The 27,163-nt window shown below is 37.0% G+C and overlaps 1 protein-coding gene across 1 annotated transcript in view; it reads left to right on the forward strand.

The window, feature by feature from the left end:
- The window catches only part of CDKAL1 (CDK5 regulatory subunit associated protein 1 like 1), a 652,342-nt gene that overhangs the window by 607,323 nt on the left and 17,856 nt on the right, over positions 1 to 27,163 (forward strand). Inside the window, 2 exon segments of the mRNA XM_043977679.1 lie at positions 17,900 to 17,983; positions 24,775 to 24,939. Coding sequence (XP_043833614.1) covers positions 17,900 to 17,983; positions 24,775 to 24,939 — 249 coding nt within the window.

Raw genomic sequence — 27,163 nt, forward strand, 5'->3', positions numbered from 1 at the left:
GGAAGAATAACACATGGGGCAGCTAAGTGATCCAGTAGATAGATTACTAGGCTTAGAATCTTCCCGAGTTCAAATCCTGCCTCAGACAATTACTTGCTGTGTGACCTTGGGTAAGTCACATAACCCTTTGTCTCGATTTCCTCATCTGTAAAGTGAGCTGGAAAAGGAAATGGCAAACCCCAAAATGGGGTCACAGAGAATCAGCCTCAACTAAAAATAACTGAACAACCACAACAATGTTGCCTGCCAGACACTATACTAACTGCCTATCTTTTTTTTTTTTTTTTGCTGTTTATCTGTTTTAGTCATATCTGACTCATAATAACCCCATTTGGGTTTTTCTTCATAAGTGTATTGGAGTGGTTTGCTATTTCATTGTACGGATGAGGAAACTCAGGCCAACAGGTTTAAGTGACTTGCCCAGGGTCTAACAGCTAGTAGGGATCTGAGGTTGCATTTGAACTCAGGTCTTCCTGACTCCAGGTCTAGTGCTTTATCCACTGTGCCACCTAGTTTTCTTGTCTAATGTTTTAGTCTGACAAGGGATTATACTGCAGGAAAGTGCTCTATGGGCTTAGGGCACACACAAAAAATTCTGAAAATGCTGAGACAACTGTACCCACAAAATGATTTTATCTAGAACAAGCTCAGTCTGATCAGACTTCATTCTCTGCAGCTACCTTAGTGCTTCTCCGTACAACCAATTTAAATATTTGAGTCAGTATTTCAAGTTATCTCAAGATTAATTCCAAAGTTATCACACATGTGATATCATTATCACATAGTCTTAAACATATTTATTTTTCCTGGTCCCAAAATTTACACAATTTTTAATGCCTTTGAAATCAATAAACATATTCAGGCAAACATATGAGTTAAAAGAAATCCCAAACTGTATCTTAAGGTTAAGAGTAACAATCTGAAATTTCTCAAGTTCTCAGAAATCAATTAGTGATGTAGTCAAATAATTTATAGCACTTTGCAAAATTCAGATCTACTCAGTGGGTATGTCTCGGCCAAGTTTTTGATATTCAATATCAGCAGTTCCTACCTGCATCTTTGAAAAACAGCCCTTTTTGAAGAAATATGCAAACATAAGTGTTTAAATATGATTTTATATAATATTTCATTTGACAGGCAAGACCATTTAATATATAGCTCTATCACATCTATTTCAGTGGTTAAGGCTTCTTTGGAAAAATAATATTTGAAAAATAATAGCTTATAATAAAAATCGTTGTGCTTTATAAAGTTAAATCTTCTACCTCTTTCTTGTCTCCCACTTGGGTTGATATGGGAAACCACTACCATTCTACAAAGACTCATTCAAAGCTTTCATCTCCCTTGCAGATCAGCCCGGAAGAATCAAATTGTCCCCTCTGAAAGTTTTTTTTTTTCCCTCCACCAGTTTTGCTTATACAAACACCAGCTCCAAGACTACCTGAATCCTTGATTTTCTAGTGTTTCATTTCTATGTTCTCAATTTTCTGTGATCAGTAGAAAATAGGGGGGAAAGGATGAGTCTGAACTAAGAAGCTAACCTTGAAGATTAGAAATTTCATTTTAGAAGCTTGTGGGAGGACAGGGAAATGGGAATTCTGCTCTTTTCCAGTGTGACTAATCAGTGGCTACAGCAACATTTAGAAAGATTTCAGCCAGGCTTCATTAGATCTTTCTCAGTGAAGTCATGTTAAGGGGAAAGGAAAAGGGTGGGGGGATGGGGGGGCAAAAAAACCCTAGTTGAAAGGGAAAGAGAAACAAATCATAAACAGATTTTATTTTAGAACAACATGCTACTTTCAGGAATAGTAGTTGTTTTTAGGTCACCAACTGACATTTCTGAATACTATATTCATAGATACTGCATGGCAGAACTTGTATGCGCCTGAAGAAGCTACATTTTCACAGCAGGAGACAAAATCAAAATGAAGCATTCAAATGCAGGTGCACAGGAATAGAAGTGGCTATTTACCCTGAAGCTGAGTGCCTAGTGAATAAAGCAGACTCTCTAGCTCTCTCTCTCGCTCTCTCTCTCTCTCTCTCTCTCTCACTCCCAATGTGTGTGCATCTTTCTCCCCCGCCCCACAGCCCCCACTTCCAGCTAGGCCAGAAGTATTGAGGGAGAGATGGGGGTGGTGGGAGAGAATAATTGTTATTCAGTTGTCTTTAATGAGATGTATTGCCCAGTGTGGAAAGATTGAGGGAATATCTTTTGTTATGCTAATTAGACACCATTAGAGACTAGCTGTCTTTGACTTCTACCTAATCCTTTCTGCTTGCTCAGCCTCCATCCAGGCTGGCAAATGGTTGAAAGATGGTGGTTCATACAGCACATGTTGTTTATTGCCACATCTATTTTGTACTGCGCAGTGGTACTATGGTAGGCTAAGATTTATCTTACTTAACACAGTCTTTATTTGTAATGTTCATTTGAACAAACCGCTTCTAGAAGGATCGATTCCCGTTTCTGAATACTGTTTGGTTTTGTACAACCATACAAAAGGAGAAATGACTGATTGAGAAAGTTGGACGAGGTCTCCTTGATCGCCTGGATTTCCCTATTAGAAATGAGTAAGTTGATCAAACCCTAAGCATCAGGGAGGCTGGAATATAGAAACAAGGGGGAAAAAAATCAATAGACATGGTGACACATTGAACAAATTCAAAACTTACATCTCTGGGTGCACTTTTTAAAAGTGGTTTCCTAAGATTTCTTTTAGCTTGAATTAAATAATTTCATCCTGGTAGCTCTGAACTAGGTGAACGTGAATTCTAAAAAATAAGCATGTGAAAAGTGACCACAAGAATTAACCACAGGATGATTTTGCAGAGATGCTGCTTCTCATTTAAAAGGCTGAGAAATATGTGTTGAATTCCTAGAAAGAATGAGGTGGTGGTGTAATTAGCTGCTTGCCTGAGAGATTGGCAGGATAAAGTCCCATTATAACAAACTCCATGGGACATATGATTGTTTTATTATAGTGAGATCCTGTAGAAAATGAGTGCTGTTCATGGTTAGAAAACACATTCTCAGTCTGCAGGAGCAAAGTAAAATAGAGTTAATACCAAACCTTTGTAATAAATTATTAAGTAAGAACCTATCAGGGGAAATGGGGAGGTGTGGCACACACCTTTCCTCCTCCATGCTTTGTATGTTTTGTTGTTTCCATGGGGGCTTTGGGATTGAAGTGTTTGAGGTAAGTAGGAGTGAGCAGAGTCAAAGGTTAATTACTGAAGAACACTGGAGCTCTATGTAGAAATTAGCTCTCTTCTACCTCTACCTCCTTGCAGTCTAAATAGTGTTCATCAAGTACACAAAGATCTTCTTCTTATACTGAACAGGGATCAGGATAACATTTGTCATATAGAACTGTTTATTTTAAAGAATTGCTACAACCAGATCAATAAAGCACTGCTATTATGGGCAGTCTGTCAGGATATGGAAATAGTTTTGTTGAACAGATTAGAATTTTACCTCCAGATGATCAGAGGCAGCCCTGACCTGTCTTCTGCTAAAACTGGAAGAGACATGGGCTAGAAGAAAATAGAGGGCAGCTGTAGAAGAGAAAAACCATCAGGGAAGTTGGTTGGCTGTAACTAAAAGAAAAAAAAATAGGCTAATTTGATATAACAGAGAACTCTACTATATGTTGGATACCTTGAGGGAGGTTCTAGTCTTAAACACACGATTTTTCTGGTAGCAAAATATGCACAATTTTTAGTGCTTTTGAAATCAATGAACACATTCTGGTACACAAGTTGTCTTCTCTTTGTAATCACTGAATACTGTAATTAGCTAAAGAAAATAAAGCCTGCTACTTGGAAGGAAGGATGTGAGGATTCTAGTGATAGGCATGGCTATTAGTACATGAGTAGATGTTAATATGTAAGCACAAATTAAATATTTAAAGCACTGCAGAGGGTAAGAAAACTCTTCAAGGAAATATGGTAGTAGATGCTAATGTTTTTTACATTATAGTGTTAGTGCTACTAATAAAATTATATAAAGAATATCCATACATTTTCATTGAAGAAATATTGGGGGGGGGACTGTGGGTAAATCATAGTTTGTGATAGTTTTAGGTACTAGAGATAACCCCCTGTGAGCACAAAATGTTCTACCATTCTCTCAACTATCTTTGGGATCCAAAGGAGCAATTTCATAGGCTGGTGGCTAGTATCTTAAACATGATCCATTTACAACTTATCATTTGTTTTCATGTCATTTTCATTTTTGACACATTCTAGGTGTCCTTGCAGCCTTATTCCATGATGGAATGGCATGATGGAGTGAGAGTGATATTAAATTTTAATACTCTTGCTGCTATTCCTGTTGACTGTTTTTAGCACAAGTGTGCCTGCTTCTTTAATTCCCTCTTTTCTACGGCCAGAAAACAGAAGTGTGCATAAACAGTCAGGAAAATTACTGTATACCCTGGGGACCCTGCATCGCATGCTCTGCCTGTTGTGAATGATGAATCAAAATGGAAAGGTTATCATTTTCATTAGCTAGGAAAGAACAAGACCATACTTTTCTCCGAGTGTAATTACAGTGGTTCACTGGCAACATTACACTGCAGTAATTAGTCTAAAGGTGTATGTGAGGTCAGTCTTTTGCAAAGACACTAGAAATATTATTTCAGAGTTTAAGGTCACAGCCTTGTGTTTAACATGTTCCAGGCAGCTTTAAAAAATTTTTTTAAAAAAAACCCTCATTTGACTGAGCTAAAGAAAGACATTTGACATTTCCCAGAGTTCATGCGTTCAGAAACCAGTCAGGTAGAAAAATTGCATTTTATTATCTACAATAAAGAAAAAGCTTAGCTTCAGAAGTATCATGTCAGTATTTTTTTTTTTTTTGCAGGATAAACAGAGATGAAACTCAAGTTTATTTGGGACGTGATGTTAATAATTATGAGGGCTTTTTATGTTTATGTGTTTTAATCTCCACGTTTTCCCCCAGGCGACCAGTGGTAGTGTGGACAGAAAAATTAATTGTTAGAATTGCTTTCAATGAAAAAAATTTCATTTCTTTACCTTATTATAACTCTTATCAAGAAATAAATGTTTGTGTTACAGAGTTCCTCAAATATGCACAAACTTTTAAAAAATTTGTCACATTCATACCCTTAGCAACAATATGGAAATGCTGAAATTTCTCAAATACAAACCCAGATAAGATGGAGATGATTTTCCAAAATTGGGGTTCACATTTTCTATTTTGAAAAATATGAAAAAGAAACTAGAAAGAAAAAATAACTTTTTAAAAATCATATTTTATCAAGTAAGCCAAAGTTAAAATGCAATTTATTTTAACTTTTCAACTTACCAGAGAAAACCTGGATTTTATGTAGTCATTAAATAAGATGCAACTTTTTATAGGATTTAGGGCTTTTGTGACCTGGACCCCCTTGGTGTCTGGTGAACCCTTCTCATAATAATGTTTTTAAATGCATAAAATACATAAAATTACAAAGGAAACTAATTTTATTGAAATGCAGTTATCACAATATATTAAAATAACAACAACCAAGTTCTTGGATCAAAGATTAAGAACCTGTGAGAGGTGTTAGGCTAAATAGCTTAGCTATTTGTTTGATTTGGATAATGACTATCTTCTAACCCCAAATCTCTTTATAGGTTTGGGTTTGGGATTTTGTTTTTGTTTTGTTTTTTTCCCTACCTAATGGTCATTTAATACTGTTTGTGATTAAGTAGGGGGAAAGAAGGCCCTCAAACGAACATTTACATCCATTCAGTCACTTAGTACTACTAGAAACTTACTCTTCTTTATCTAGTTGTGTGTTTTAAGTGGCCATCTGTTTAGAACTTGGTATTTTTTCACAATTAAAAGTAGTTGGGAACATTTGAACATGGATGTGACACAAGTAACACAGTTGATTATTTAGCCTAGTGAAATTTTTCAAAAATTAAATATATAAAATCTGTTCTTGTTAACCACAGCTGTTTCCCTACTTTATGTCTGATTATGGCTGAATTTCAATCCTTAGGCTGTTTGGGGTTTTGTAGATATCATTTAAATTGTAGATATCATTGTGCCTTCATTTTCCCTTTTTATATTAAAGTGTCTAAAGGCATTTAGTATACAACATTTCTTCTTTTCTTTGTCACTCAAACAAACCCAGTATGATTTATTTCAATTTGTATCTTCAAAAATATGAGGTTATTGGTCTCCTTTCTCCATCTCTCTGTCAAGTGCCATATTTCTCAGCTACTTCTAATGACACTGACCTAAAAACCTGCACCTATGATTGCCTGAGATCCATGAACAGGTTGTTTCACTTACCTCTGTGGAAATTGCCCCCACCTTTAAAATTAGGGCAATATTTTTAAAGGATGTTTTTGACAATTTCAGCTTGATAAAATCTCTAAGAAAGCAAATTTAAATAATATGGACTAATATTCTTTACTTTTTTGCTCTGGTACATTTGCTACTAATGTAATTAGCTGTTGCTCCAAATATATATGTGTATGTATGTATGAATGTAAGTATATGTATATGCTTTATCCCCATCCACTAAGACCCAGTGTATCCATTATGAAATATACCTAGCTAAAATTGGTGACCCTGGGTCCCAGCACTGACAGATACTCCCAAAGGCACACACAGACCTAGATTAAATGAGGAGAAAAACAATGAGAATGGAAAATGCTTGCTTCAGAAAATCAGGATCCAGGTTCAGGCAGTCTTCACACTTTTGGCAGCTTGCATTCTTGGAAATTATGCTGTAACTTGAAATTATTTTAATGAAATCGGAATTTCCCATGAAAACAGGGTTACAAATGATTAAATCCCTAACCAAGGAACTTATATTTGATTTCTTAAAAGGTGATCTCAAATATTACATCCATTCCATTATAAATTTTATGTCTATATGCTTTATATAGGATAAAGCCTTCTCAAAGTATCCACTAATCAATTAAGCCTGAAATTCCAGTCACGTGATTTAAAAAATAATATATATAGATATACTACAAAATATATTTTATATTTTCCCACATTTGATTTTTATGCTTGTGAATAGAATGCCAAAATTCATGGTTATTGTTCAATTCATGTGACTACTAATTTGTCTAGTTCATACCTTAATGTTTTCTATATTGCTAATAAAAATTAACTTTTAAATCCCTTCCCAGCTCTCCTCCCCACCAACCCATTAAAGGGAGAAGAGTGACAGGTCATATAAAATAACATATAATTCTAACATCATTTAATACTTTATTTTGAAATGAGTTCTTTTGTTCTGTATGCTACTGTGTCCTGAAGCTACCTTTTTAGATCACTTTTTAAGCTACAATTTTACCTGGTTTTTAATAGGTCCTATTATATCACTCATGTTGTAATCATGGTTTTACATAAGGCTTCTGGTTGTGCTAAAATAAAACTGCAGAGATAAAATGATACAAGATGTATTCCTTTCAAATTTGTTATAGCTTTTTTTGTTAATTCCTAGTAGCAAAGATTTCCTGTATTCCCTCTAGGAAAAGCCAAACCTAGACAAATGGTCTTCCACCTTGGTGTAAAAAACTTATGAAGCTTACTACCTAGAGTAAAATGTTAATAAGTAGTTCCATCTCATCCACCATAACCTCAAAGTCAACTTATTCGAAAGTGAACTCACTATCCCCAAACCAGAACCTGAATGTTTTGTCACCACTTAGCTTTGTTTAGCTCCCCCCAGATTATCTCTTTCTGTGTCATATAGTGGGGAAAGCACTGGATTTGAAGTTAGGGAATCCAAATTCAAGTGTCACCTGCTAGCATTAGCTTTGTGAGCGTGCACCCTTCACTTAACCTCTATGATCTTAAATTTCCTTGTCTGTAAAGTGGAGATAATACTGTAGTGCCTAATACACAGGGTTGTGAGGCTCTAATGAGATAATGTATGTAAAGAGCTTTACAAACCCCAAAGTGTATTATAAATGGCAAATATTATTTCTAAAACACCACCCTATGTTATGCCCCTCTAGCAGTCTTCCATTGCCTACTAAATAAAGTATAAACTGGTTCCATTTACATTTGGGGTCTTTTCCCTTACCTTTCCTGTTTACATACTCTTTCCAACAAGTCTGGACTGCTTACTATTTACTCCTTGTGTTCCTTTCCAGTCCTTCTTTCTCTGGTTTCAGTTTCTTTGCTAATGGTTTTTCCCCATGCCTAGAATGGTTTCCCCACCAGCCCCATCTGCACCACTGCCTGTTGAAACACTTTCTTCCAGATGCTTTAAAATGCTTATTGACTTATTTCAAGACCTACTTAGATCCTTCTTCCTCCATTGAGGTCTTCCTTTACTCTCAACCTACCCCCTTGTGATTTTGATATCCTCAAATTCCTCATAATACTAATCACTCCCAATTAAACATCTCCACCCATATGTCCTGCCAGAACCTTATTTTTTTTATTTGATTTTAACGAACAGAAATCCACTTTGCCCCTCCAATTGGAAAAGGGGAAAAAAATCCTTTAAATAAATATGTATAGTTAAACACTTACATTGGCCATGCCCTATAATTATATGTCTCGATCTGCATAGAAGTCCATCACCTCCATCAGGAGGTGGGCCTGTTAGCACTTCAAATGCATCATGTCCAAAGCTAAACTCATCATCTTTTCCCTAAATCACCTCTTTTCCCAAATGTTCTTATTACTGTTATTGGGATTACCATATCCCTAGATAGTCTAAAACAGCAAAGTTATCTCTGATATCACTTGCTCCCTGTCCCACTTATCCAATTCATTTCAAAATTCCATCATTTCTATCTTGCCAATATTATTTAGGTGCAGTTCTCTCCCTTCCTCCCCCCCCCCCCCATTTCCCTCAAACTGCTATCACTTATTCAGGCACTTATTGACTCTCACCTGGAGTACTATAATTGTTTACTAAGTATTCTCCTTGCCTCTGGTCTCTCCCCTGCCAGTTCACCCATCATATGCTGCCAAAACAATCTCCCTTGGAGAACTATTAGAAGTTTTTAACATTAACAACAGGGATAAAACAATGTTGTAAGCTCACTATTATTTTTTATGTGTTTCTAGAAGTGCTAGCTATGGTAATAAGTTGAAAAGATAACATCAACTTTGGAAAAAAGGATAGTGAAATATCGTTATTCATGTGATCACATAACTAAATGTGGGGGTCGAAAAAAATTTGTCAACATTAAAAGGTTATGTATACCTATTTTACATACCTATATACCCAGTGACATAAAAATTTCTCAGGTGAAAAATGGTCATGAATGGAAAAAGTTTAAGAAGCCCTGTTTTAGTAGATATATCACCAGACTTGGAATCAGGAAGACCTAAATTCAAATGCAGCCTCAGACACTTACTAGCTATGTGACCTTGGGCAAGTCATTTAACTCCTGTCTGATCCAGTTTCCTCAACTGAGAAATAGAAACAATAACAGCACCTACCTCCCAGAGTTATTGTGAGGATCAAGTGAGCCCCAAATTGTAAAGTACTTAGCATTCTTCCTGACACAGAGGTGTTATATAAATGTTAGCTATGTGTGCATGTGTGTGCATGTGTGTGTGAGTGACTATGTCTCTTCCTTTGTCTGGTTCAGATGTAACTGAGATCCAAGGGGCACCTGTTTTCCCATATTACTTCCTCCATGTTTTCATATTCTTCATTTTAGGCACCCCTGTGATGTGAAAATGAGTTGCCTCTCCTTCCTCCTCCCTTCCACTCCCACTAAAGTTCTTCCCATTTCCTTCTAAGACTATCAAAAGGAATAAAACCACTCCCTGACCATCTTCCTGTCTTACTTAACTTTCTCTCTAACTTTTGCCTGCATTAGGAATCTGAGAGAATATTTGTTTCTTCTTCCTATATTAGCACATATACAATTCATCCTCATACAGTCACCTCTAATTGATCAAAAGTGTGTACCTTTCTACATTTCTCTTGTCTCCTTTGTTTGCATTTCAGAGTGTCTACTCAGCTCTGACTTTTTTAAAATCAGAAATACTTTTAAATACTCTATTTTATTAAAGGTCAATTTTTCCCCTATAAGATTATACTGTTTTGCCCAATAAGTTATTTTTGATTGTAAGCCTTTATCTTTTGCCTTATGTAACTTTACATTCCTTCTTTTCACTCTGCCAAAGTGACAGAATCCACTCTTTTTGACCAGGAAGTTCTGGATTTGGGTTATGATATTTATGGAAAGTTTCATTTGAGGATTTCTTTCAGAAGATAACTAGTAGATTCTATTTTCACTTTGCCCACTGCATTTCTATGAGATCTGAGCAATTTGTCAATTTCTTGAAATAATGGTGTCCATGCTTGTCGATTTTGGTTTTGGTTTTTGGTCATAATTTTAAGGATTTTGGTCATGATTCTCAGATGATTTCTCCTTGACCTGGTTTCCAAGACAGCTATTTTTGTTAAGGTAGACCTCACTTTTTTCTTCTGTTTTTTTAAACTTTTGATTTTCATTATTTCTTTCCCCACCATAGACTTATTGTTTTGTTTGACCAGTTCTCATTTTCAAAGAGTTCAGTTATTGAGTAATATATTAATTTTCCTTGCTACTGTTTCCTCCCTTGATATTCCATGTTGTATCTCCTGTTTAATTTCTTCTAGTTACTATTGTAGTCCTTGTGGCTAAGGCATTTTCTCTGAGGCTTTTTTTGGATTAATTTTTTTTTTTTAGTTTCTTCTTTACCCATTGGACTTCTCTCAGGCTAAGGTATTCATCTTGTTTGGCATTTTCCTGTGTGTGTGTGTGTGTGTGTGTGTGTGTGTGTGTGTGTGTGTGTGTGTGTGTGTGTATGTGTGTGTGTGTGTGTAAAGCTCAGTTTCTAAATTTAGGATTTCTGTTTGAAACAAACTGCTTGATCCTGAGTTCAGTGGCTAAAACTAGCCCCTTCCTTCTGCAGTCATTATCTGGCCTTTACTTCTACCATGATTCAGGTCCAAGCTGCCTATGTGGTAGATTGGGCCAGGACTGCCAGATGTTAGGTAAGGTGTGGGCTGCTTATATGCTCCTTGGGCTCTATCTCCTGCCGTAGATGGGGCTCTGCATCACTTTATTCTAGGCCTGGGCACTTCTCTGGCCCTGTTTCTTGCCAAGGATGGAACATAGGAGTCATGTGTGCTAGATGCTGCTCTGGGTCTCTCTCCTGATGTGGCAACAGGCTGTTTTACACCAGTGTAGAGGAGGTAGTCTTCCACCTACCTTAGCTTGTCTCCACTTGTGCTTCCTCAAAATTCTGATAGTTTTTTGCACAGTCTTGGAATGTATAGAGAAGTTTATAGCCAATTCTCATTAATATTCTTTATCATTGTTACTTTCGGTTTGGTTCATTTTTAGAGATTTATTGGAATGTTTGTAGATAAGCAAGACTCTACTAGGTCCCACATTCTACCATCTTCCCACAATTCAAATAATATTGTACAGTAAAAAATGACAACCATGAGACATTCAGGAAATTGTGGTAACATGAATAAAAATAAGTCAAGCCAAGAGAATAATAATATGCACAGTGAACATACCATTGAAAATTAAAGCATCAGTAAAATGAAATTGAACTCTGGGTAATGGAAAAAGACAAGATCCTCCTGCAAACAGAAATGGACACCCCAAGATTGCAAAACACTGGGAAAAGATTTCATTATTCAGCAAAAACTATTGGAAAGATTTGGTAGCAACTTAAAGAAAATGGGATAGAAAATGTTATAAAATGGTATAGTCATCTCACAATCTGTTCCACAAATAATTCCAGACTCCTTAATATGTCATTTAAGATTTCCCATGAGATTTACATGAACTGATGCAAAGTGAAATGAGCAAAACAAGGAAAATATTGTACATAGTAACAGCAGTACCATACAGTGATCAGCTGTGAATGACTTAGCTAGCCTCAGCAATACAAGACAAGACAATTTGAAGGACTTTTGATGGAAAATGTTATCTACCTCCAAAAGAAAAACTGATGAAGTCTGAGATTGAAGCATACATTTTTTACTTTAATGTTCTTGGATTTTTAGTCTGTGTTTCTCACCATGGCTAATAGGGAAGTGTTTTGTGTGATTGCACATGTATAATTGCTTGCCTTGTCAAGAAAGAGGGAAAGGATGGCAGGAAAGAATTTAGAACTCAAAAATTTAAAAACTATTGTTAAAATTTTTTGTTTACACGTAATTCGGGGTGGGGGGGCTTCTATAATCTGGCTCTAATATACCTTTCTATCCTTTTTCACATTACTTCGATTTGTGCGTATTTTTTGCCATCTCCTGCTTCCGTATATTTGTACAGAATTTCCACCAAGCCTGGAATACAGTCCCTCCTCATCTCCTAACTGTTGAAAACCCTTCACTGATCTTAATTGCCCTCCCCTACTCTTCCTACTCCTAGTGCAAAGTCATATCTCTGTCCTCCAATTTTCTTATATGATACTTTGTTTCTTCTTTGCCCCATCACAATCTATCTTCTATTCTATGTATTTGTTTACATCTGGCATTGCAGCAATAGACTGTAGGCTCTTAGAAGGCAGTGGCTGTATCATATTTGCATTTTCTTTATCCAGCTCAGTCCCTTACACATTTAATTTATTTAACTGAATTTATCCACATTTCTCCATTTATCATAGTCATTTGTGTATATGTCTTATCACATTAGCTTTTTTAAAAAGTTCTTTGAGGGCAGGGATTGTCTTTTTATCTTTGTGTGCTTGGCACCTGCCAAAAAACCTTGAACATCCTTTTTTTTTGGGGGGGGGGGGGGTTAATGGATCTGTCATTTCCTTTATTTGAGTGGGTAGTACTTCTAAAACAACTCATCCATGATTTTTATCCATTATAGTTTTTAACTCTCTTCTCTTATAAATCCTCCATAATCTACCCAACCTGCTGAGATCTTCTTTGTGTATTTTAAGATTACTAGTATCAGCCCTGGGTGGTAGTATATACTTGGAATCCTGGCTACTGGGGAAGCATGGTAGATCTCTTGAACTTAAGAGTTATGAGATTGGGTAAGCCAATATAATAAAAATGACAATCCTACCTAAGTTAATTTATTTAGTTAGTGCCATACCAATCAAACTATCAAAAAACACTTTATAGATCTAGAAAAGATAAAAAGAAAATTCATCTGGAAGAACACAAGCTCAAGGATATTTAGGGAATCCATGAAAAAATGCAAAAGAAGGTGATCTAGTACTAAATCTCAAACTGTATTATAAGGCAGTAATTATCAAAGCAATCTGGTACTGGCTAAGAAATAGAGGGATGGATCAGTGGAACAAAATAGGTATGAATTACACTGTCATAATTTAGTATATGATAAACCTAAAGATCTGTAAGGATTTAATTGTGATTTGAGGTTTCCATGACCCCATCTTTGCTTCATTATGGTCAGACTGAAAAGATATAATCTTGAAAAGCCTAAGAAAAGATGGGTGTGTACTTGAAGAGATAGTAGAACAAACAAAAGGAACTCTGATTAGATTTGCCATGTATATTAGGTGGGACTGAATAACACAAAGAACATTTATTGAGTCAAAGTATCCAACAAAGTACCTAAGCCCCATCTAAGAGTTCCCCCATGTCCACATGGGCCTGGCCAAATTAGAATGGGGACAGCCCAGGGGGTATGTTGAACCAATTGGAGGAAGTTTATGGAATAGTTTATCTCTCAGATTTATGGACAGAGGAAGAATTTAGGAACAAGGAAGATATAGAAAGCAATACAAAATGTAAAATAGATCGTTTTGATTACATAAAATTAAAAAACTTTTGCACAGACAAAATTAATATAACCAAGATTATAAGGAAAGCAGAAAACTAGGAAAGAAATTTTGCAACAAGTATCACCAATAAAGGCCTCATTTCTCAAATATATAGAGAGAACTGAGTCAAATTTCTAGAAATACAAGTCATTCCCCAATTGATAAATGGTCAAAGGATATGAACAAGCAGTTTTCAGACAAAGAAATCAAAGCTATCTGTAGTCATATGAAAAAATGCTCTAGATCACTATTGATCAAAGAAATGCACATTAAAACAATCTGAGGTATCACCTCACACCTATCAGAGTGGCAAATATAACCAAAAAAAAAAAAGGAAAATAGTGAATGTTGGAGGCGATGTGGGAAAACTGGGATGCTAATCTACTGTTGGCAGAGCTGTGAAAAGATCCAACCATACTGGAGAGCAATTTGGAAGTATGTCCAAAGGGCTATACAATTGTGTATACCCTTTGATACAGAAAAACCACTGCTGTTTATATTCCAAACACATCCCCAAAAAAGAATAAAAGGCCTATTTGTACAAAAATATTTATAGCAGCTCTTTTTAAAGCCATGCCCTAAGAATTGGAAATCAAAGGAATGCCCATCAATTGGGGAATGGCTAAACAAGCTATGGTATATGATAGTGATGGAATATTATTGTGCTATAAGAAATGACAAGCCAGGATATTTCAGAAAGGCCTGGAAAGACTTGTATGAACTGATATATGGTGAAGTGAGCAGAACCAGGAGAAGGTTGTGCACAGAGACAGCAATATTATTTGATGATGAGCTTTGAATGACTTAACTATTCTTAGCAGTATAATGATCCAAGCCAATCCCAAAGGACTAATGATGAAGCATGCTATCCACCTGCAAAGAAAGAATTGATATTGATTGAACACAGACTGAAGCATGCTATTTTTCACCTTCTTTCATTTATTTTCTTTTATTCAAGTTTTCTTGTACAAAATGACTAATGACAATGTTTTACATAATTGCACATGTATAACCTCTATCTGATTGTTTACTGCCTCAGGGAAGGAGTTGGGGAGGGAGGGAAGGAGGGAAAAAATTTGGAACTCAAAACTTTAAATAAAGGAGTATTTACTGAGAAAAGAAAGAAAGAAAGAAACAGAGCAGCTCAAAGCTACCAGGATGACCCATAATGGGATCAGGACTCTGAATGACCACTGTACTTCCAGCCTCGGTGATATAGGGAAACCTGGTCTAAAAAGAAAACCCAAAACAAACCAGATTTTTGGTATCATATAGCATTTGTTGAACTGAATTAAACTGCATTCAGTATTCCTCTCCCCTCATCATGTACCCATCAGACTGCCCTTGATGTTCATTTTAATTGGTTGTCTCCCATATAGAAAGGTTGAGAGGAGAGCTCTGGACACTATCTTGTGATCACCTGGTGGTGATGTCACCCTGAAAGGCTTAGCCATGTATTTTGCCCTGACTTCTAGCTTCCTAACATTTTTTCCAAAGATTTTCTCAGGAAGTTAGAATCACATGACATAGAATAAGAGGGGGGTGACAACTAGAGTCATAGGATTATCCATCTAGAGGTGGAAGGGACCTCAGCTGCCTTTGAGTCCAACCCATGGTTTTACAGTTGAAGATACTGAGTCATTGGGGTATGGTGGTCATGGAGGTGGGAGGCTTCATGGAGATGGGATATCTTGAACTAGTTCTTAAAGGATATGTAATTGGAGGAGAGGAAAGGAAAGGGGATCCCAGATGAGAAGTGCAGATGAAAGTAGTTCACTACTGCATTTGGCAAGAGGTTGGGGGAGGGAGGAGAATAGGAAGGAGGCCAGCCTTGACAAGATACTTTACTTCTCTTAGTCTGAAGTTGTTTATCTGGAAAATGAGGAGTTGATTAGACTTGATGATCTCTCAGATCCTTCCTTGTAGCCATGTCTTGACAGACATCTTTGTCTCTCTCCACAATTTTCCTCTCTTCTGATGGAACTACAAGGAAACAGTATTATCTGTAGCCCTCCACATTTCACAAGACCATTCTTCATGATAAGAATTAGCATAAATAGCACCTATCTACTCACCATCACTTAGTGTTCTTGGGAAACATTGGTTACTCTCTCTTACTATATAAAAATGCAAGCATCTATCATCATCCCTATTAGAACACAGCACTACAAGTCAGTATATATTATATGTAATGGTGAATATATATGCATAGCTACCTATCTGCATTAATTCTGTTGCTTTGGGAAAAGCACATAACTCCTCAATATTCAACAATTTCCTATTATTATATTAGATTAATTTTCTGAAAACTTAATAATGTTAGCTGAAGTATAATTGCAGACTTCTTCAAGAACCATTGACAGGTACTTATCCTAAGTTATAAGCAGCTCACACTGAGAACTGTGTGCAAACATTAAGTTTTCTCTCACAGAGATATACTTCAGTACAATCCAAACTTGCCCAATGCATTTCATGAATATGGTCATTGAAACACAAACAGAAAGTTAAAAAAACAAACAACTTTCTTGTTTGTATCTTGATTTTTGAACAACTAATATCTAACGTCTTATCTTTCATGGAGATGTCTCTCATAGCTACCTATCATCTATGAGATCTTACAACATTTGGCTATGGGCTAAGTCTACAATCAGCAAATTGTGATGAGTTTGGAAATTTGAGTTTTGTAGGATTTGGGGGGTGGGTTTTGGTTTATTGTTTTTTAGTGACAAGTAGTCCTTAGTAAAGCTTTGTTTACATTTCCTAAATGTTTATAGCCAGAACATGTTGACAAATCTGGGAACTGGATAACTGGCAGAAGGACTTTTTTTTAGTCAGACTGCTAACCTGGTTTAATTTGGGGGTTTGAGTTTGTCAAGCAATTCATGCTACAACCAAATAATACAGCTGATTTGCTGTGTTAGACATTTTGGCAGCACCATAAAAAATAACTGATACTTTAAAGGATACATTTTACACTGGGATAAGTTTGGAGATGGTAATGATCTTCAGTATGGCGAGATTTCTTTAGCCAGCTTTTTAACTAAGTTTACATTATAGCTTTGAAAGGTATAAGTTTCAGTTGTACCCTTTCTCACTCCATTCCATTGTTTCTTTGATACAGCAATGAAGTCGTAGTCCTGCATTTCTGACATCTTCACACTTTTAAAGTGCTATGTTCATGTGAGAAATTGCTATTTTTTTTTCTTGCCACAAAAATATATGACAAAAACTAGATGATTGGAGCAGAGATGGACATTGGAATATGAACATCATAACTTTGGAAATAAGTGAACAAAGCCTGAAAAAGTATATACGATAACATAAAAATCTGTAAATGAAAGCACTTATCTGCTACAAGTTAGAGACATTTTCCTCGGCCCCTCATCACTCAAATAAATGTTTATTGCTACTCTTTTCACGTTGCCAAAATATTTCCACAAATTTGGATTGAGAGCAGTTTGTTCTGGCTGATTTTGCAACTTGGTTATAAGAAACAAACTGATGTTTGGATGGGATTTTGTTTTGTTTTATTTTGGTTTTGTTTTTTCTCTTAAGCCATAATTATCTTTGGTGAGGAAGGAACTAATATCGGATTTTCTGATCAGCTTTGTGATAAAATGATAAGATTCCAGCTATGCTAATTTTGGGTATCATGTTACACTTCTCACAGGACATCTGAATTGGTATAAGGTTATCCTTGTTTCAGCTGTTGAAATAATTAGCAGCTATCTTAGCCTGCCTTAAATTCAGGCAGAGAGTGTACTGTGAAGAACATAGTAGGTGCTTGATAAATGTTTGTTAAATTGGTTTGAATTAATCAAAAGATTTTTATTCTTATTAATAATTTATTTTTGGAGTTTGCTGTTGTCATCTTTCCTGAAGCAGCTTTGTGGTGCGGTGGATAGAGTGCTGGATCTGGAGTTAGGAAGACTTGAGTTTAAATGCAGCCTCAGACACTTAACTAGCTGTGTGACCCTAAGCAAATCACTTCTCTGGTGGCCTCAGTTTCCCCATCTGTAAAACGAGGGTGATAATATTACCCACCTTTCAGCATTAAAGTACTTACCACAGTACCTGGCACAAAAGAGGCAATTAATGCTTATTTCTTTCCATTCTTCCTTTTTTTTCTTCTTCTTCCCACAGATTGGTGAAAGACAACAAGTGCTGGTAACAGAAGAATCTTTTGATTCCAAGTTTTATGTTGCACACAATCAATTCTACGAACAGGTAATAAGCCCTGTTGTAAAATTTGCTATAAATCTGAGCTTTTTGCAAACAAGAATAATAAGCATTGAAAGTGAAACCATGGGGATGGCTAGGTGGCGCAGTGGATAAAGCACCGGCCCTGGATTCAGGAGTTCCTGAGTTCAAATCCGGCCTCACACACTTGACACTTACTAGCTGTGTGACCTTGGGCAAGTCACTTAACCCCCATTGCCCCACCAAAAAAAAAAAAAAAGTGAAACCATTCACATAAAATCAATGAAGAAAAAGGAACCTATAGCATCAAGACTGGCTCCAGCCAGCCAGGCTAAGCCATAGAAATCTTTATGGCATTTATTCTACTCTCAAAATGTTTATAGCAGAGTTTACATGGTAAACGAATATTAATTCACATTAAACTATGACGGAGCCAGTCTTCAGCTTTGGGGTCTTGGGTTTAGTCAGTTCTAAGTGTGAAATGGAAGGTAGGACTGAGGGGCACTGTCAAAATTCATATAACCTTCTAGGGAAAACCTATTATAAGGCATTCTGAAGATAAGGAGGGTCTTTGTGAAATACACAAGGATGAAAGGGAGCCTGATTAGCAGGGATTTCTTACCATTTCCTTCTTAGCTACCAGTTTTATCATAGGATCATAGATTTAGAGCTAGAAGGGACTTTAGAGGTTAAGTAGTCTAACCACATTGTTTTAAAAATAAGAAAACTGAGGCCCAGGGAAATTAAGTGACTCCCCTAAAGTCATGCAGTAAACAAGCAACAAAGATAGAATTTGAAGCTGGCTCCTGCCCCCAGGCCCAGCATCCTTTCCATTGCATCATACTGCCTCCCACTTCTCCTACTTTGTCTGTGACACTGAAGGCAGAGAAGAAAAGGAGGGCTATTCTTTAGATCAATTCAAGGAAACAGGCCTAGATCAGATTTTATATTAAGAAAAGCATCATGAGGGGCGGCTAGGTGGCGCAGTGGATAAAGCACCGGCCTTGGATTCAGGAGTACCTGAGTTCAAATCTGGCCTCAGACACTTGACTTACTAGCTGTGTGACCCTGGGCAAGTCACTTAACCCCCATTGCCCAGCAAAAAAAAAAAAAAGAAAAGCATCATGGGGCAGCTAAGTGGCACAGTGGATAGAGCACCAGCCCTGGATTCAGGAGGACCTGAGTTCAAATCTGGCCTCAGACACTTTACACTTACTAGCTGTGTGACCCTAGGCAAGTCACTTAACCCCAACTGCCTAAAAAAAAAAAAAGCATTATTTTGGAGGCAGGAGTCTAATGCCATAGATTCTTTAATCATTTACATCCCTGTTCTACTCCTGCTACGGAGAATGGCCTATTCTGCTGGTAGAATCAGAGTGGTTCTTTTCTATGTTTTAGGAAAAATTAAAATTATCCACACAGAGATATGAACAGCTTTATGATGAGGTAGAGCAATTAAATATAATTGTCAGTGTGTAGCTTAGATATGGATGTAGAGGTCGGGGAAAGTACTGACATAAGTAGAAAAGGCTTATTTCAGTGGAAATTATGTATACATTATGTTTATCCAATTGCCTTTTATGATATACATATGCAACCACTTCTACTGCTGTTACTACAACTGCTCCTACTACTACTTCTACTGCTGCTGCTACTACTATATCTACTCCTACTGCTATTTCCACTACTACTGCTACTGCTACTATCACAACCCCTTTTAGTACTCTATTACTGATGCTACTGCTACCACTGCTACTACTTCTACTTCTACTCTACTACTCCTACTGCTGCTGCTACTACTATATCTACTCCTACTGCTATTTCCACTACTACTGCTACTGCTACTATCACAACCCCTTTTAGTACTCTATTACTGATGCTACTGCTACCACTGCTACTACTTCTACTTCTACTCTACTACTCCTACTGCTGCTGCTACTACAACTACTCCTACCACTGTTACTACAACCACCACCATGACCATTACTACTACTACTACTACTACTACTACTACTACTACTACTACTACTATTTTTCTCAGGAGAAAAGAAGTATTTTTTAATGAGTTTTTCTTTGTGGTAGTCACTAAAAGTCCTATAGCAGACTGGGCAGCTGCCAGTCAGTCAGCACTGGTGGTCATCTAGGTGCCCCCTTATAGGCAGCACAAAATGATACTATGGAAAGGATAGATGGAGTTTGCTTCTTGTTATCAACTCCATATAATAAGAATGCTTTACGATGAGCTTCAAATTGGGCCATATATCCATAGGAGCGACTGCAGTGGCACACTCAGCAGTAAGGGTACCTTGCAGATAGAAAAGGGATGCTTACCTTTCCGTGTTTTAACTTGAAGATGCATCGCCATCCCTGCATCTTCTCCATGTATCCCAGAGAACAGCATTCTTTTACAGGCCAGAATGATGCTTGGCCAAAGAGAAAAGACTACATTACTCCTGCTCCTTCCTTCTTCCCCCTTGCTCCTTTGCAACTTGGGTTTTTGTCTCAGCAGGGAACTTTTGGCATGCCTCATTAACTGTTTCCTTCCATTTAAAGAGGAAGGGCTTTTTTCAGTTATTAAATAATAGGGAAAGGAGGAAGCTTTTTGCTATTCATTCAGTTCAAGGCACAAGATCAAGGGTTTGGTGACAGATATTTTATCTTAAACTTCAAGTTTGCTATCAAATTTTTTTTAATTAAATAAAGTCTATAGGATTTAGAGCAGGAAGAATCCCACCCCCAGTTTCAGAAATTAATAATTTAATGGTTTCAACTTCCTCTCCTTATTTCCTTCAGTTTTCTCATAAGGAAACTGAGGCCCAGAAAGAATAAGTGATTTCTGAGAGTCATATGACTAACAAATAGCTCATTCCATTGCATAAAAAATTTAATTTACAGATATCAAAGATCTTTTTAATTCATTTTTCCGATATGTAATTTGTCTTACAACCTGGCAGGATAGGGTTAGAAATCATTTTTTTTTCCTGCATCACTATCCTCAGTGTTCCTCAAAATAAGACTGTGTATGAGACAATACAAGTCCTAGTTGTCTTCCCCAAAGAGATTTGGTGTGGATATGATTAATCTGGCTTGTCTCTCTTTTTTCCACATGACTGAGCACATCCGGGATAGCATCAGAATTATTCTTTGTAAAATAAGCTAGGATACAAAGGTGAATGTGTCATTAGAGTCCAATGAATCACGGCATATGAGGTGGTAGATTTATGCTACATACTCACCGAATGTATTCAATTGATACTGTATACTCACTTGAAATAACTTTCAAATACCTTCTGTTCTAGAAAAGCTTTGCAACAAAACAGACAAACCACAAAGTCAGAGAAGGGAGTATTTGAGGTAAACAAATATTTTTATCCCCAACTCTTATGAAAAGAATCCTGACAGATTCCTGGGAATTAGCCAAAAGAGGTCCCACTTCAGAGAATCTGGTTATTAAAGAGTATGACTCTAGGACTGATAATCAAAGGGATTTTGTGAGAAAAAGAAAACAACTAGATGGCAGTCATCTAGATGCCCCAGTCTGAGATTTTGGAAACGTCTTCTCTTACCTGCTTTGCCTCTATCTAGTCTCTGAATTAAAAAAAAAAAATGCAATACTATATATTTAAAAGATCAACTAAAACTAGTATGCTGACAACTGTTAGGATATCTACTAAAACGCCTTTTCATTAGAGTTGCCTTCATTGAGAAGTTAAGTTACTTGGTTAAGTAATGTAGCTGTTAAGGACTAGACTTTGAACCCAATCCCCTCCTGAATCCAAATCCATCATTCCTTCTTTTACATAGCATCCCCTGTATATAACCATCAGCAGTCACTAAACAAGTATTTGTAAAGTCCTTCCTGTATGGACACAGCAAGACAGAACGAATGGATAGCATGTTGGACCTGGAATCAGGAAGACCTGAGTTCAAGTCCACTTAATAAGTGGTGACCCTGGGCAAGTCATGTAACCTCTGTTTGCCTCAGTTTCCTCAAGTGTAAAATTGAAATTAATTATAGCACCTAGTGTTAAAAGGATCAAATGAGATAAGATTGTAAAGCACATTGCAAATCTTATTTGTATAAATGCTAATAATGCTAATAGTTACTACAACTACAATATGCAGTGTATATTATATGGCTGGATCATAGTGTGTATGGAGAGGAGTATAGACCGGCAAGAATATGAAGATCTTTAAATGTCAACAGACTTTACATTTGACCTTGGGAGACAATATAGATCTAAGGATACACAGGAATTTATTGAGCAAGAGGTAGGGTTAGGGAGTGCAACATTGGCAGACCTGTGCCTTAGAAAAATTTCTGTCAGCTGAATATAGACTAGATTGGGGTAGGAGGGACTTGAGGCAGAAAGACTAATTAAAAGGTAATAGCTATAGTTCACATAAGGGATAATGAGGACCTGAACTAAACCTATAATTTCATGAGTGGAAAAAAGAGGATGTATTCAACAGGTGTTGCAAAGGTAGAAATAATAATATTGACTATCTAGGGTGAGCAAGAATGAGGAATTGGGGATAATACTAAGATTACAAGCCCAAGTAAGTGGGGGGATGGTAATGCCCTTAACAGTAACAGGAATGTTAGGAAGAGAAAGATGAGTTCTGTTTTAGTCATATTGATTTTCAGTTCAGTTTATCAAACATTTATCAAACACCTACAATGTGCCCGACACGGTGCTAAGCATTGGGGATGCAAAAAGAGGCAAAAGACAGTCTCTACCCTCAAGATGATTACAATCTAATGGATACTATATGATATCAGTTGCCTACAACGCGTGTTTCAAGACATTTATTAGGCCATTGATGATGTGAGACTAGAGCCAGGAGAGACGTTAGAGCTTGATTTTTAGATCTTGGAATTATCTAGGCAATAATGTATAAGGGCAATAATTGAAACCATTGAAGCAGATGAGATTACCAAATGGGTTAGTATAGAAAAAAGAAGATGGCTCAGCACAGAGCCTTGTTAGACACCCCCAGCCGGTGACAGGGCATGACATCAATGGAGATCCAACAGAAGAAACTCAGGAGTGTCAAACAGGTAGAAAGAGAACCAGCAATGTCACAAAAGCCAAATGTGGAGAGAGTATCCAGGAAAGAGGTGATCAAGTATCAAATACTGCAGAGAGGTCCTAAGGCATGAGGATTGAGAAAAAGAGAGGGGGGCTGAGCCATTAGCTTTGGTGATTGAAATCATGGGTCACTTTGGAGAGAGCAATGTTAGTCCAATGATGTCAGAAATCAGATTGCAGAAAGTTTAGAAGAGTAAATGGAGAGAAAGTATAGGTGCCTAGTGAAAATGATAGTTTCAAGGAGTTTAACTGAAAAGAGGAGAAATATAGAATTAGTTGTTATCCCATGTTCTTGAAGAGGACCAGAATGACATCACTATGCTGGGATCCAGGGAAGGTGTGTCTCACTGTGGTTGATCAGACCAATATGAGCTCATAAGGCTCTTCCCTAGGTCAGGTACAAATAGTCCATATGAACATTTAGAGTAGATATGTCTCTAAATTTGCATATCTCACATTTATAGAATCTATATGTCTCCTGATATAGGATTGTAGCTTGTGGAGATTATAGGATCAAGTAGGTGGTTGTTTTGTTGTTGTTGTTGTTTTAAGGCTGGGGAAGACAGACATGTTTGTGGGCAGTAGAGAAGGATCTAGTAAATAGATAAGATAAAGAATGGGAATGATAGTAGGAGTAATCTGCTGAAAGAGATGGGAGGAGATGAGATCAAGGGTGCATATAGTGGGGTTGGTCTTGGCAATGAATAGGACCACCTCTTCTTCCAAGACCAGAGTAAAGGAAGAGATAGTAGAGGAAGATAAGTGGGATGAGAAAGTGGGGAGAAGAGGGCATTCTTGCCAAATGGCCTCAATGCTTTTGCTGAAATTTGAAACAGAGTCCTTAGGGTGGCAGGAGAAATAAGAATGTTTAGCATGGAAAGTAAGGTCGTCCATTGATTTGAGAGGAATAGAATGATTATCATATCACAGTGAGGGCAGAAGTTAGATAATTTAAATTTGTAGTGCCCCCAATCAATGGTTTCAAGGGTTCCTCCAGCACTGCTCAACAGCATATGAATAGGAACAAAGAGGCAGGTGATAGCAGTGATCCAGATTTGGGCTTTGGAAAAGTGTGATATGTGATAGAACAATGGAGTGAGGGATTTGAAGATAGGAGATATAGTATGAGTTGAATTGATTCACCAACGGGCGGGCAAAGGTGGGGAAGGACTCAGAGCGTAACCAGTGTAGAGGTGATGACCCTAGGAGGGGCACAGGAATAGAGGTCATAGGAAGGATAACAAACTTGGTTAGGGTTTGTGAAATACAAGGGACAGTGGAAGAATGAAAGATTACCAAATAAAGGAATTTTAAATTCACAAAAATGGAAGTGGATCATTTATGGGTGATGATAAGATGATCAAGAGTATGATCATTTTGTTTCTCATCAGAAGTTCTTTGTAATTTGAGTATAGTTTGTATACCTATTCTCAACACTGAATGACATAAAACTATAGCAGTGCCGTCACCCTGAGTGAAAACCCTTATCTTTTTCCTCATCTACCTTTAGTGTAACATTTGCTATAACAATTCAGGAAGATGGTAAGACAGGAAAGTAGTTGAAATGCTAGTTGTTCAGATACTGCACAGAATTTTAAATTTCATTTCTGTAAAACAATTAAAAATCCATTTTATTTGGACATTTTATCTTTGTAAATCTCAACTTACAATTAAAAAGCAAGTATAACCGTTGGTTAAACTTTGGTGTAACTAACTTCTTTACAGGTGCTTGTGCCAAAGAACCCCATGTTCATGGGGAAAATGGTTGAAGTGGACATTTATGAATCAGGAAAACACTTTATGAAGGGACAGCCGGTGTCCAATGCCAAGGTGTATACCCCATCCATCAGTCAACCATTAGCAAAGGGAGAAGTTTCCGGTTTAACAGAGGTGAGTAAAATATATTTTTCTCCTTTACTAGACTAGTAAAAACTGTACCTGTTCAGGCATAGTGATTTCAGGCTATGTTTCTGTTATCATTTATAGTTCCCTTTTTATGTATGCATGAGGCTTTAATCCTTTCTGACAGATTGAAATCTGTATTAGAGAGATGTTTCTGCTGATGCCTGTAGCTTTGCTTCTCTGCCTGGAAAGGAAATAAGCTGTTTCTGGTTCCAGGCTGTGCATAGAGGGTAAAAGCCATTATTTGCAGGTGAAAGATTTAACACCAAAGAGTATCTAATCCAATATGTTTGTAAGCAGTAGATCTTTGGAGTGGGAGGAAGGCAAGGATGCCGTAGAGGGACAGATTTTTTTTTCCCATGCCTTACAATACTATTGGGTGGGGGGGAGAGAGAGAGTATTTACAATACTTTTAAGTAGGGTCTTTGCTAGGTATCTGCCTAAGTCACATGGAGTGAAAATTAAACATTTTTTATTTCTATGAAAAAAACAAGTAACATGACCCCTATTTTATACCTTGGTAAATATGGCTGTTTGCCAAGCTCCCTCTTACATTTCATTGAGCCTCAGTTGTAAAAGCTGATGGAGTGTGAAATGAAAATGTGTATCACATTGCTAAGCATCATTTGAGGTCCTCTCTCCAGCACAATTGTTAGGCACTCCAAAAAAAAGTATGTAGCTGTGGTTTAACATATGGAAGAAAGATAGCTGATGGTTTATCCAGCCATGTAATTCCAAAATTGTTTCTATCTGTGTGTTGTCTTTTTCTCTTTTAAAATAAATTGCATATGTATATGAACATAAAATGAGGGAAATATAGCTTGTATTAGGTGGTGACAGTGTACTATTATTAGGATTATCATTTCTTATTACTGTCTCGGTGGTTTTAATGGGACTTCTGTGTGTTGGAATCTGGGAGGGAAAGAATGACACTACTTGTGCTTTGATGGCGTGGATGTAGTAAATCTGGTGTTTACTGTAATCTCTTCCACTGATAATGAAACTAGGTAGTATCATAACATGAAGTGTATGTTACTGGAATTTACTGATGAGAAGAGCCAAAACTGCAAACTGGCTAGGGTGCGAAAGATCCTAAGCATAGCTAGGTTTTTTGGAAATGTTACTGTGGCAACTGCGTAAAGAATAGATTGGAGAGGGGAGAGATTTGACTTTGGATTATGAGGATATTGCAATAGTCGAGGCAAAAGATAATTAGGGTCTGAACTCAATTAGTTATTATGTGAGTAGACAAAAGGGGCCTTATACAAGAGATGTTATAGAGATAAAATTAATAAGATTTAGCAACTGATTAGATATGAAAGGTGAGAGAGGGAGTAGAGGATAATTCAGTTTTTGAACATGAAATATGCTGTTAAATAACCTCAATAGAAATAAGACAAGGGGTTAGTGCAGTCCAAAGCAGAGAACAGTGTATAAAAAGTTAAACTACTAGTGTCAAGGAAAGAAATTAAGCTAGAGCAAGGATGATGCCTTGGGAAAGCAGCTATGTATGGAGTGATTAGAGATATCAGTGAAAGAGAATAGATTAAGGAGAGATGAGGCACAGGGAGAAATGGGGGGGTGGGGAGGAAGTTAGGATCAGTTAAGGAAATATCAGGCCCATAGACATTCCTTGGTCAGTCTGAAAAGCCACCTACTATAACTGGGAGACTGAGATCAAGAGACAATTTAAGCTACTGAAAGGCATAGTTGGCACTCAGACTGAGGTCTCCTGGCTTTAAATCTGTTGTGCTTTCCACTTCACTGTGTTGTCCTTCATTATAGCATAACTTAGTGGGGAGCACAGGAGTCCACAAAATCATTTCTGTTTCTGGTTTAAGTTAATGGTTTCCATTTTTTGCCCCAGCCACTCTCACAAAACAAGAGAATCCCGGAGTTAAGAGGGACTTCAGAGTTTTATCCACCTACGCCTAATAGTAATCCTTTCTATAATATCCTTGGCACAGGTTTTACAAAGGAATTTGTCACTTCTCTTGGTAATCCATGTTCATTCCTGTAGAGCCAGCCTCCCCATGAGAATCCTGGAGAATTCTCTTACTGTTGGTGAATTTTCAGGTGGTTTCCTGGCTCTTTGAAAGCTATCTTCAACTAGGACATTTTGTAAGTGGGCTTCTTATTGACAGATATTTGAAGTAAAAAATGTCATACTGAGGAAATTCATTCCAATGTGATAAAAGATTCTTGATGGAAA

Source organism: Dromiciops gliroides, chromosome 1 (assembly GCF_019393635.1).
Source record: "Dromiciops gliroides isolate mDroGli1 chromosome 1, mDroGli1.pri, whole genome shotgun sequence".
NCBI lineage: Eukaryota > Metazoa > Chordata > Mammalia > Microbiotheria > Microbiotheriidae > Dromiciops > Dromiciops gliroides.